This window comes from Amaranthus tricolor, chromosome 12 (assembly GCF_026212465.1).
Source record: "Amaranthus tricolor cultivar Red isolate AtriRed21 chromosome 12, ASM2621246v1, whole genome shotgun sequence".
In the NCBI taxonomy this organism is placed as follows: Eukaryota; Viridiplantae; Streptophyta; class Magnoliopsida; order Caryophyllales; family Amaranthaceae; genus Amaranthus; species Amaranthus tricolor.
The window spans coordinates 5,085,961-5,099,559 of NC_080058.1; the positions used below are offsets into that span (position 1 = coordinate 5,085,961).

General features: G+C 32.7%; 2 protein-coding genes across 3 annotated transcripts; both read right to left on the minus strand.

Moving 5' to 3' along the window:
• Window positions 1-1,068: 1,068 nt before the first annotated feature.
• LOC130828258 (chorismate synthase 1, chloroplastic) lies at window positions 1,069-7,892 on the minus strand. Its single transcript, XM_057694120.1, has 13 exons — window positions 7,513-7,892; window positions 6,046-6,196; window positions 5,500-5,576; window positions 5,334-5,392; window positions 5,059-5,142; window positions 4,857-4,949; window positions 4,314-4,394; window positions 2,805-2,936; window positions 2,591-2,693; window positions 2,330-2,424; window positions 2,155-2,220; window positions 1,961-2,045; window positions 1,069-1,415 (listed from the first exon to the last, which is right to left on the minus strand). Exons 1-13 carry the CDS (start codon window positions 7,649-7,651, stop codon window positions 1,273-1,275), a joined length of 1,308 nt encoding a protein of 435 aa, XP_057550103.1. The 5' UTR covers window positions 7,652-7,892; the 3' UTR covers window positions 1,069-1,272.
• A 1,275-nt stretch (window positions 7,893-9,167) lies between these two features.
• On the minus strand, window positions 9,168-12,564 carry LOC130828259 (uncharacterized). Of its 2 annotated transcripts, none has more exons than XM_057694122.1 (3): window positions 12,445-12,557; window positions 11,273-11,556; window positions 9,168-9,783 (listed from the first exon to the last, which is right to left on the minus strand). In XM_057694122.1, exons 2-3 carry the CDS (start codon window positions 11,456-11,458, stop codon window positions 9,601-9,603), a joined length of 369 nt encoding a protein of 122 aa, XP_057550105.1. In that variant the 5' UTR covers window positions 11,459-11,556; window positions 12,445-12,557; the 3' UTR covers window positions 9,168-9,600. The 2 variants fall into 2 exon arrangements, with proteins under 2 accessions (XP_057550105.1, XP_057550106.1); XM_057694123.1 differs by having other exon boundaries at window positions 9,179-9,783; window positions 11,273-11,539; window positions 12,445-12,564.
• Between the last annotated feature and the right edge of the window lie 1,035 nt (window positions 12,565-13,599).

Consider the following 13,599-nt stretch of genomic DNA (forward strand, 5'->3'; position numbering starts at 1 on the left):
GTTAAGTTTGAATCAGGTAATGTCCTATTAGAGTTAAGTTTATGATATTGTTCTAAGTATAGATCAAATTCAAGTTGAAAATAATAATTTTTGTTCGAATTTCAAAAGACTTTACATAGAAAACATCATTTGCAGTAAATGTTGAAAAAGAATTATACTTGTTTGTGAAGAATTGTAAAATCTCATAACTTCATATTAAGTATTGACTAAATATTTCTATAAATGAATAATTCTACTATATGTATGATTTTATTTTCAAAAAAAACTATTAATTTAATCGGTTCAAAATAAATACTACATGAAACTAGTTAGATTGTTTATTCAATTATTTGTTCAAATTTTGTCAATAGTCAATACTATTTCAATCAAGTTAGTTTTCGGTCTTGGTATTGGATCAATTTGTTAGGTTAACACAATTTAGGTACAAGTCAACTATACTTTCGTTTATATCACATTTGATCAGATTTATTATTAAGCCATTTTTGTTGATTTAAATCTGGATCAAGTTGACATATAATGACCATATCAAATTTTTGTTAAGTTTGCATGTATCATTACAAGTTTCATAGACTTTAGGGCACTTTATTATTGGGGTGGACATTAGGAAAGTATGCAATTACTTGTACAATTTGTCGTGAATCAAAAACTCACCTCCATCATCAACATCATCATATCCTGTATATCTCGCTCATAAAAGCTAATAATATTAGAGATGCTCAAACTCAAGACATCAAGCAATAAAGTTAAGTGTTCTAGCCGCCGGGCTACAATCCAATCCTTTATCCTAAAACTCTCATTCATATCCTAAAAAGTTAGTTTTTTTATTGTTCCATCAGGCCGATTTCCGGTCAATAATAGCACAACACCATCAACCTACAAATCAAAAAAAAAGTGACCGTAGTTGATTGATGGTGTTGTGCTAGACAAAAACTGTATATGGTTTGGTATCAAAGAAACAAAACTAGAATTGGTCGGAACGTACATATTACATATGGCATATGATGAGGTCCTAGTAACCCAAGGGGCATTCATTGAAGAAGCAAGAGAAAAACATATGCTCTAGAAAAGTACAAAGCAGAATATATGTTGAAAGCTTTATTGACATCCCTTCCTTTTAAGGGAGTAAGCAAAAGCAGACAAAAACTCCAATATTCTATCTGAAATACATAAGAAAAACCCAGAAAAAAACTCTGCCAATCAATCAAAAACGATACAAATAGCATATATGTATTCTAATATACAGTCTTAGCACATATCATACATTGTCAAAACTCAAACGCTGGCTTTGTCAAGCTTCAGCAACTCCATAGGTTCTTGCAGGGCGGGATTAATTGGAAACAACTCACACTGTGCATACTGTGCCATCAGCTGATCGACAAGTACCAGCGCCACCATTGCTTCCACCATTGGTACAGCTGCAATCACATTTTTACTAGATTAGTCAACAATTACCCGAAAAAACTACTAATCGGATTATTACTATTAGTCCTGATTATCAAATAACAATCACTTGTTGCAGTAGATGCTATTTGAAAATTTTTATCTGAGCACTTAACTATTGAGTAATAGTATATCATGATTTTTCTGTTCAAACAAGACTGGTGTAACTTAGTAAAGATACTTTCTGCAACTAACCAGATTAATTACCATCATTTTGTTCTCGTCTGTTAAAAAGGGTATATAAGCACTACTCATCTCTCCCCAGAAACACACCAGTTTGGTTGGATATTAGATCTAATACACACCACTATCAATTTAACTCAAACATTTCAATCATCAAGCTTTGTTGGTTCATTTGCAGATATTTATGAAGGATATTTAATTGTAGAAGTTGGCACTATCATAACATTGCATTGCATTTGCATTTCATAGTAGGCATTAATCGAGCCACACCAAATGCAAACAAGTATTAGCGTTCCAGATTTGTGAAACACAAACGAACAATTGTTTAAAAAAATACCTCGTGGGACAACACAAGGATCGTGACGCCCTCGGGCAATAAGCTCTGTTTCCTCTTTACCTCTTGTAACAGTATGTTGTTTTTTCTGCAACAACATTAGACAAAATCAACAAACTTTCTTGCTCTTTTCAACACAGGACCATGTAATCAGTAATTGTGTGAGCAAGAACACAACAAAAAAAAAAGACTCTAACCCCAATAGTAGAAGTCGGCTTAAATGCTATTCTCATGTGAATAAGTTCACCGTTTGATATTCCTCCCTGTTCAAAGAAAGAGCCAGTATCAACAATCTCAGGAACTTTAAAGAACTACAGTTACTAACTTACTATTGCAAAATTAATGATCAGGTTAGCTAGAAATTGGCTTAACCTGTATACCACCAGAACGATTTGTTTTTGTCCTGATCCTCCCATGGTCATCCATGTAAAACTCATCATTGTGTTCACTCCCGGTCATAAAGGTACCTACCGATAAACAGATCATATTCTAATCAAACAGCTGTAATACTAAAAGAAAACTTTCTCCTAGGACATAATATTACTACAACAACATTGCATTGCCCCAACACCACTAAAGTAATTTCCGAGGGACTCTTGATAGCAAACATCATATGCAACTTTAAACACCTACCTGCAAATCCACTCCCAAACTCAAAACCCTTGGTTGCAGGTAATGATAGAGCAGCTTTAGCCAACTCAGCTTCAAGTTTGTCGAAAACTGGAGAACCAAGTCCCTGATATAACATTATTTGTTAACAAATTCAGTCAGAAACTGTGATTTGAGCTTTGTAAACTAGCAATGGATCTTAAAACTATCATGGATTGCAAGACTGAAGGGATCTTACACGTGGAGCATTTTTAACTATACAAGTGACAACACCACCTACGGAATCCCCTTTAACTCGAACAGCATCTATAGCTTGAATCATTTTTTCAGCATACTCCGGATCTGGGCATCTGACAATATTACTCTCTACCTGATAAAGATTTGAAACCAAAAACACTGTTATGAAAGATAGAGTTAACTATATAACCTAGTTCAACCCACATAAACATGCTTCTGCAGAGTACAAAAGATTATTGGAAAGTAAACAAACATGGGAATGTAAACTTTATTTAGTGAATGAGAGGGGAAGAGGATTGAAATTGCCTCTTTCAGAAACCAATCTAATTTAGCTTCAATATTCAAATTCACAAATGATGAACCTCACAATAAGCTTAAGCCATAATATAGAAGCTAAGAAATGTGAGTCCAGTTAGCTAGTTGCAGACGAATACATAAGTAGCCCAACGAATTATTGAGTCAAAAAGTAGATCACTAAAAGTGGCCAGAATTCTGATGCCAGGGTGTCTGGTGGACAAAGAGCTTAATGGTTTACATATGGACATACGATATAGTATAAGAAGGTATAATCTTCAGAGTGTGAGCATAAAACAGCTTGCTCCCAGATTTGGTTATTGGTACAGGACGGGGACTAGATGATACTAGCCACATCCATTGAGTAGAACAAAAACAGGTGTATGTAATTGGGAATAGTTCTACTTGATGGGTAACAAAATTTATTAATCAACAGTGGTAAGTTGTACATTATATGAACAAATTGCTATAAATCAAATTAGGTATCACTTGCAAATTAAGGTTCCTCTTAGGGTGTTCTCTGGTCCAGAAATGAGAGGAATAGGGTTAGAGTTTTGCAACATCGGCAATTTAATTATGGGGGATTGCACTTTCAGAGGGAGCCATAAGATTGGCAGAGCCACTCAAAATTTTCAATGCATTGCATCAATATTTCTTGTAAACTCCCATCAATGCATATCAATTGGAAGCCATTAAAAATTATTAAGAACAATCACTATCTCAATCTCAACAACCAGAATTTTAGTCCTAAAGCCCCTTTGAAAAATTTGTTGCCATGGTTGAAGACATGAAGTCTTTGTAATGAGGTAGGTTCTCTTTTTCCCTCTCTAGAAAAAATCATGGCCAGCCTACATGGCATAAGAAAAACTGGTTCTTGAGTTTGATACTTTGATCTGTGATAACTCTCAACCATATTGAGGTACATGAAGGTCTAAATGTTACAACAAAAATATAGACGTAGTTGACAATTTGATGACCAATAGATCTTGGGCGTTCAGGACACCGAATAATGGTAGTATATTAGCCAGTAGCATTATTGATTTTTACATGGTTAATGGTTCTGTAAGCCCTTCCCAGTTTTCCAGCAAGTTGCACATTTGCTACAAAAGTGAATGTCTTTGAAAAATAATTTGATCTCAACACAATTTTGCTGGGTCATTCACATATTTAGATACCTTATTAAGAGAAAAGATCGGGATAGAAATTCTAATAATACCTGTTCAAGAGTCAATGTTTCATTGTTAATCAATCCCTCTGGCAGTACAACCTTGTGCACTTGGGATACATAAGCAAGCACCTGAAGAAAAAAAATCATTTGTCATCAGAGAGTTATATCAAACCAGACAAACAGAAGACATGACCGGAGTACTCTCTACATCTAAGATAATAAAATGATCATCAAGCAAGCAAGCAAGAAAAAAATTACTGACTCCCTGAGAACTATGGTCATCATTGCGGTAATGTAGCAGTTTCACATATGGGGTGTTTAACAAGTATTAACATAAAGGCATCAGTAACCTAAGTTGAGAGATTTGCAACACCTACACTCTAGCTTAAGTTTAGTTTTTACATATTCTTTAGAGGTGACAAAAAAAACAAGCAATTTGTTTCCAGAAAGTTAGTTGCTAACATAAATTTTGATGCTACGCGCTGAATTAAATCGATAAGTGGCATATACTACATACAATATCTCCGTAAAAATTTTGTTAAAAAGCACAAGCTTAACAAAACAACTAAGAATTTAAAGAAAAAACTGCACCTCAGTTCCTGCGAACTTCTTGAGTATCTGCTTAGCTATTGCTCCAGCTGCAACTCTTCCAATAGTTTCTCTGGCAGAAGATCTTCCACCACCCTGCATGTCCATTGGAATGAAGATTAATAAAATACATAACAGAGAACACTTTGGTCATGCCGCTTTCTGGAATAAAGAAAGAAGATCAATTCATTCGGTCAGTGATTACCTGGATAGACCTAACACCATATTTGAAATCATAGGTTGCATCAGCATGCGAAGGCCTATAAGCTTTAGACATCTCACTATAATCCTAGTAAGAAGCAAGAGGAAATGAATTTCCCGTCAAAAACTCACAGAAACTATGATATTTCTGAAAAAAATATATCAACACTCCGTATTTTTATTGAGTCCCAGAAATACATAAAACACTTTAACACACAGCCAGAAATCAACACAGAAAATGACAAAACACAGTTTTGACATGCAATAAGAATTACTTACATGTCCTCTTTGGTCAGTATTAGGTACATTTACAGCAATTGGTGATCCAGTAGTGAGACCTGCAATGAAAACAAGACTGATCAGGCACCAGAATCTTAAGTTAATACAAATAATGTCTGCATATACCCGATACATATTTCAGCAGGCTTCTACAAAGCAAACTAACCGTCAGCAATGCCGGAAATTATTTTGCATGTATCCGTCTCTTTCCTAGGAGTAGTGATTCGGCTTTGACCAGGCCTCCTACAAAACATCATAAATAAGTCCATGAAAACAAGACAAAAAGAATATAAATGACACACCTAAGGGGACATTTTTTTATATGTTTCTTAAATACTTTGTATCACTCTTACCAAACTCACTAATCCTATTGCAAATCGTGAAATAAAGTGATTTTTAGGCCACTTTATGCTAATTTTGGAACTTTAGAAGAATTGTGAATCCATAAAAAAGATTAAATGCTCTGCACATTTCTCTTTCACTTAAAAAATATTTATCGAGTCTCTAGGAACAAAAAATGACCTTTCATAGTTCAATTAAGAGTGAGCGCTAAAAAAATGACAGAAATAATTTGAGTCATTTCACTCCATTATAATTATCCATATTTTTGTGCACGGTAGCCGAACCCCCTAATTTTGATTTTCCTCAGTTATTAGCATCAAGTCAGCAAAGAAATTTACTAATCAAGCCTGAAAACCTCCATGTTAAATACCTTCTATCAAGATCTTTTTGTAAATCTTCCTCACACAAGGGAAGTCGGGGAGGGCAGCCATCAACGACACAACCAACACCACCACCATGTGATTCTCCATAAGTTGTAACACGAAAGTAATTCCCATATGTGCTTCCAGCAGCTTGAACTTCTGCAATGTATAGAAAATCTCTTGTGAGGTAAGAATATGTTTTGAAGAGTCGGATATTTTTTATAAGGAGACAGTACAACAACATTTCAAAACCTTATTTTCTAAAAATGTAGTTGTGACATCAACCCATAAAAACAAATAGGGAAATTAAAATTTTGTATTTCTAATTGGTTACCAAAATAAACAATAGATATCATTTTCATATCCCTGCATGTACTTGAGCTCAAAAGACAAAAATTCCCATCATGGGAATCTAGATTAAATTAAGAAAAATTGAAGAACGGTAAATTTTTTTAAAAAAATAAACAACTAAAGAACTGTTTTATGCATTTAAGCTACCACCACAATTACACAACACAACTACACAACACGTCAACATGAGTACACAACTGACATTTTGTAAATTCGTTCTGCACTAAAGAAACATAACACAGCTTTAACATCTCAAATAGGTCTATGAAGTCAACTCAATACCATGCGAGGGATCTAAAATGAATCAAAAACTATATTCCCAGTTTTATAGTTGCATGTTTACCTATAGTTTCCCGTCCCAATGTATAGTCCAAAACTTCCAAGCTCTTTCATACAATTCTGCTATCTAGTACCTGGAACTGCTGTACTAAGAAGATTAAAGAATCCGACCCTTGGAGAAGCTAGATTATGATTATAGTAGACTCAAAGGAGAAATGAATTTTGGAGTTTGGGAAGCTAAATTAGAGCACAATCATTAAAAGTTTATTACTGTTCATTTCTACATGACTGTATAACCTAGTTTTAGCTGTATATAAAATTTTTCCAATCTATCCCCTTTAATCTTCATCAAATTACTACTCCTGTTAATGTATATTGATCAGCATAACTTCTAAAAATCTTAATAAATATTGGTTTAATGGATTAGAGAAATACAATTCTTCAATGGATGACCTGCACACAAGGTGCAGACTGTTATTAACTATAGCTAATTATATACGAATTTCAAGATCATTACATTGAGACATTATTGATGTTTAATTTTCTCAACGGAAAGCAAGTAAAAATAGAATGAAATTGCAAAATACCCCAATATCCTTTTAATCAGTTTCATCCTCTCAAAACCAAACCCAATTATTTAGTTAATCCACAGGTCAAAGCAGAATCAATTTAACCTTAACAAGAGAAACACATGCAATTCCAATAATCCACAAAAAATTATCAACCATAAAACTAAACAAGAAGCTAGGTTTACTAATCAAAACCCAATCACTAAAAATTAAAAACAATCTACAAAAAATCAAAGCCAGCAAAATTGAAATGATGACAAGAAGCTGTGAAATTACCGAATCTACGAGTACGACGAAAGGAGACTTGGGTTTGAGTCGGAGGAGTTAAGAGATTAGAGAAGGATGAATGAGTAGATCCGAGCGTTGATGAAGAATTGGAACCTAAGAAAGTTTTAGTGGAGAGAGAAGACGCCATTGAAGTTGGATAAGGATGGAAATGGAAGAAATTAGAATAAGAGTATGAGAAGCTTATCAATGGCGGGTGGAAGTAGAAGAAGAAATGAAGGTTCTTATGGTGGATTGGAGGGTGGTTGGGAATTGGCAGGGTAGGTGAAGTCGAGGGTAGGTAGTCAGGCTTCTGTTTTAGACCAACAATTGTATCCGCATTTTTCCTCTATGAGAGTACTGGATATAAAGCTAACAACAACAAAATTCATAAGAGAATGTCACAATTTGTATAAAAAAATTAAAAAAAAAAAAAATATATATTCGAATAACTATAAGTATAACAAATTTTCTATATAATAATAATTTTCTTATAGTATTACAAGCTATAGAGAGATCGGAAAAGAGAGTTTTTTTAGGTGTAAACAACAACGAAAATTTCTCAATTGAAAAGGAATTAAAGGTAGCTCATATGAGAGCTTGTAAAGCTAATTGAGAGCTTCAAATTGTGAAAATTTCAAAGGTAAAAATTAGTGAACAATAAGAATGTGTATTTAATTGATTTAGATTTTTCATTGACTATGCTTAGTTTATTTAAGATATGAATAAATAATGCAATTTTCATAATTGCTTAGGAGATAGCTCAAGACCTTGGTATAGTTAACATTAAGGCCTTAGCTTAAGTTGTGGAGGTTTTTAAAATGTGAGTTGAAACGCGTTAAAACTCATCCAAAGAAATCCTAGCAAATTCGTTTGAAGAATCTTGATTTAATGCTTTTATTCTGCATGGAACATTTATTACAAGCCTCGTAATAGCTAGTATGACTCAAATTTATTGTGGAGAAGGTGCTTAATTTTAAGCCCTATGTCAAGTCTTTCATTAAAGTGAAGTTACATTATTTGTAGTTGTTGCACAATAACTATCTTAGTCTTAATAAGTTTGAGTTTACGTGTCTTTAAGAGTTTTAAAATAGTAATTCAATATGGACTTAATTTTAAAAGGTTATGCTTTGTAATTAAACCGTTTATTTTCAGCAATTAAGAAGATATATATTTTTGATTTTATTAGAGAAGCAAGTAGTTTAATGCTTGTAATTAATTGTCTTGGTTGTTTGTTATAGCCAAAGCATTGTAGTTATTTTAGAGTCTTAATCATTGTATACCATAGCCTATATATGGCAAAGTTGAAATGGAAAAACAATATGAGAATTTGATGATTAAAAAACAAGTTTTGCTTTACAAATTTTGGGTCAATATCATGCAAAATTTGAATACAAGGTCTCTATGTGTGAGTTTATTCATATTTGATGAATTTGAGTGGTGCAAATGATTCTTTCCACTTTAATTGGTAATTTCTAACTTTAAGGGTGTGTTATCTCTTAAGGACTAAACTATTTTAAAACTCTTGGAGGATCTTTGAATGACTTGAAAATAAGTTTCTTTCTCAATTTTTTACTTCAGAAAACAACGCAAATATAAACCTCTTTTATACCTAAATCTTTCTCGGCTAAACACATTTCTTTTCTAATCTTACAAGTCCCCCACTATTTTACTCATCAACGAACAATATAAACATGATGCTAGCTGTTACAAACACTAATATTAATTTTTTCGACCTTTTTTATTTAATTTGATTTGATGCGAATTTAACAGCTATTTTAGCAAATCATAATTTCCAAGAAGGTGAAGACCAAGAGCACTGACATAAGTCAAACCCATAAAACAGATGTATTGGAAAACAACAGGATCCTAATTCTATAACAGATTAACTAAACCAAAATGTCTACCATTAGGATCCTATTCTTGAACTGTCTGCCCTTGATAACAGCAGAGTACATCTAGTTTAGTTTATTTTGGCCTGAAAATAATGGATAAATGAAGATGGAATCAAGAAACAGCCAAAAGATGCTGCCTACGCCTTGAGGACGGACCGACGCTTGGGAAGGAGCACACAGTCAAGGAGGCCTCATAGATCGCCAATCACAGAACAACGGCAAGGCCTACCTTTTTCGGTTCAATTTTGTTGCCTGGAAAAGCATTCCGTGATACATCCACCAAAGCCTTGAAACTATATGGCTCATGCATGGCCAGTTCTGACAGTACCTTCCTGTTTAATTGAATATTCTCCTTCATCAGCCCATGCATGAAGTTACCGTAATTTACCTGCCAACGGAAGGCAAAACCAGAAGCAGATTTATACGACAAACTTGGAAGAAGATTTTTCAGATAATGTGAATGTGCAAGTGCAAAACGTTAAAAAATAACCCAATGATTCAGATGTCTGGTACTTTAGTGAATAGAAAACCCAAACTTTTCATTCAGACCTTTAATTTCGCTCATTATAGCCCTAAAAAGAAACCATTGAACAAACTGCAACAGCTAATAGATAAAACACAGGCGCCAAGTTAGAAGTGTTGTATTCATCATGAATAAGACAATGAAAAGAAGCGCTAACAGATCTCAGTTGATATGTTCTCCGGCCATGATTTTAATTTACTGCAACAGCTAAGTGTTAAACAAAATCATACAACTTGAACAGAAAATCAAAATCTGTTCTATTTGAGACAGACCGTAGTTTATAGTACATAATTGTCACCCAGAAAATACAGCAACATGAGATAGCAAAATGTTGCAGTATCCAGTCCCCAAAAGTTACACTTTTCTGTTTCAATAAACTAGGGGGAAAAAAGACCGTATGGGAAAAAGGACAACCGTACGAGCAAACACCATAAGTTGCAAGAGCATCACTCTTCATATTATACTTCAGATGTAGAGTAAAAAAACACTCGAGACATGTTAATTGAGAGCGGGATGCTTTTACACTATGTTTGGGTAACATTTTTGAAAAGAAAGGGGAGGGGAGGGAAGGGGATCAAAGGGAAAGGGAGGAGAGGGAAAATTGGTTCCAAATCTTACCAACGTAGGAGGAATTTGTTATGTCTAAAATGTGAATAAACTCCTCCTTCCAATTCTCTTTCTCCATTTTTCTTTCATCTCCTATTGGTATCTAAATGAAGGAAATGCAATACCTCAATTATCCTCCCCTTCTTTTCCCTTCGTTTTCTTCTATTCAAAAATAATATTAGAATACAAAGACATTGCCAATTAGGCCTAGCAAACAAACTTTCCTAAGCCCTTTACACAAAAATTTCTTACTTCGTCACTTAGGCGATTGATCTTATTACAAGGACGGATCTTCTAAGGAGCCTGAATAGGCCCAACCCCTTGAAAATTTTAAGTTTATTCATAAAACAAAAATATTGTCAACATTTTACAATAAAAGGATAAAAGAATGTAATTCGGTGGTTTAGAGTATAATTTTTAAACAAGAGGCTGGGATTTCAAACATTCGCCCACTAGTTTTTTGTTTGGATTTGGCTCCCTCTACTCAAGATCCGCCACTAGATTTTAAAGTCCAAGCAAAAACAATTTTAAATAAGATCAAAACCCAAAACATTTTCCAAACTATTGTCTCCGGCAATGACTTTCTAGAGTTGAACTCAAACAAAACACAATTCAAATAGGAATAAAACCCATACAAAGTACTCAAGTTACAGTGAGTTTAATCAATAATATAATTTCAAATCATTAATAAGAATAAAAATGTATATATGAATGCTCAAATATAATAAATCAACAAAAATAGTAGTACCCCATGTTGGCGAGCACCGGCATTGATGCGTTCAATCCAAAGAGAACGCATATCACGCTTCTTGGTGCGACGATCTCTGTAGGAATATTGAAGCGCTTTCTCCACTCTCTCTCTTGCTATCCTTATACAATTCTTTGCCCTACCTCTAAAACCCTTTGCTAATTGAAATACCTTCTTCTTGTTCATTGTTAATGTTCTCTCTTTCTCGAAGCAATATGATATTGAATAAATGAGAGTGGTGTATCCGTACAATGCTAGTATTTAGCTCTATCACAAAAAAAGATCTTTAACAAGTTGTTATTTAATATTAAGGGAACAAAAATACAGTAGTAGCAGCAAAAATTAGAAATAATTGTAATAAAAGCCTAGCAGTTAAGTAAAGGGTAGCTGCAGATGAAAAATCACAGTTTATAACCACAAAAACGCAGAAAAGGTGCCAGAACACACAAGAGCGCATTTGCAGAAACCAGTAGCAGCAACAAAGTGATACATGATCGATTTTGGCCTTTTGGACAATCAACAAGCGAAAGAATGGATATTCTTAAATTAGAAATTCATGGGAGAAAAACATATCGGACCAGCAACGATTGGGAAATAATTAAGCCAGTACTTATAAGAGGAAAAAGCTCAAAGTCACATTTCAGAGTAATTGCATGAGGTCATCTACCAGAAATACTAAAACCTACCAAAGAGTTGAAACTAAGCAATCAAACAAAGCACAAACAATTGCAACAATTAAACATAACAAATAACACGATATGATTCGTTTCAACCCAAATTTATCAAAACATTTCAATTTTACATTTCATCGAACACTTGGTTAGTGTGCAACAATAGCAAAATACACAAATTCTCATATACATTTCATCGAACACTTGGTTTGCACTGATGATGATGTAAACCGAACAAAAAAAAATGTCGCAAATGAACTTCAAATCCATACCATTCACTAAAAAATAATCTCTACCACAATTTATCACTCTTGAATAGTGATAATTATCCAAAATCAACAATAAAACAGTCATCTCAAGCAATTTTCACATCACAAAAATCAAACAAAGAAATCCAAGATTTGTTATCAGACCCCTAAATCAACAAAATGTTTGATTGATACTTCAAAAACCTTAAACATAGATGAAGAAGAAAGGAGTAAAGAGAAGCCAAAAACTAACTCTATAATGCGACGGGTGAAAGGATCAAAGGAAATGGGGGAATTTCGGCGTTTGCTCACTGGCTGTTGGTCGAGTCTGCGTACCGCGGGGTGCTGAATGCGAATGTATAAAGTGACGTGGTTCGGGATTACACTCGTTGATTTATAAACAGAAAATTTACCGTGGATAATAGATATTTTTATTAATTTCTCCACAATAATATCAATTTTTAATTAAACAATTAATAACACTAAGTTAGGGATTTTTTCTAAAATAATACCTATTTTAGTTTATTAACTTATTTATTAAATTTTTTTTCATATAATCTCCTATATTTGATTTTTAACATGTTAGGAACATTTTAGAAAAATAAACTCTTAACTTAGTATTATTTATAATTAATCAAAAATTAGTATTATTGTAGAAAAATAAGTAAAAAATTGCATTATTTTTGGTAATTTTTTCTTTATAAACTTGTATAAAAAAATTAATTACATATTCGAGAAAACGTACCACGAAAATTGAACTTGAAACCATTGTAAATATGATAGAGCTAGAAGATCTTGATTATATATATATATATATATATATATATATATATATATATATATATATATATATATATATATATATATATATATATATATATGTATATATATATATATATATATATATATGTATATATATATATATATATATATATATATATGTATATATATATATATATATATATACATATATATATATATATATATATATATATATATATATATATATATATATATATATATATATATATATATATTCTCATAATATGCATCACAAGACAACAATATATATATATACTTCCTCCGTTCCATAATACTTGCTATATATTTCATTTTTGGCAATTTCATATTACTTGCTACATTTCCATTTTTGGTAATAAAACAATCATTTAAAATTCTACCTACCCCTACTTTTATCCTACCCTATACCTCTCTAACTTTTTTACCTACCATTATTTAATCTTTATTTATTTCCAATTAAAATTAATTTTCCCTCCATATTTATTATTCTCATTAAAAACTCAATTAATCTCCTATAACCCACCATCCCAATTAATTATTTCCTCCATTTAAATACACTATCTCAATTAATTATTTCTCCCATTTAATACAACCTTCCCAACTTCTT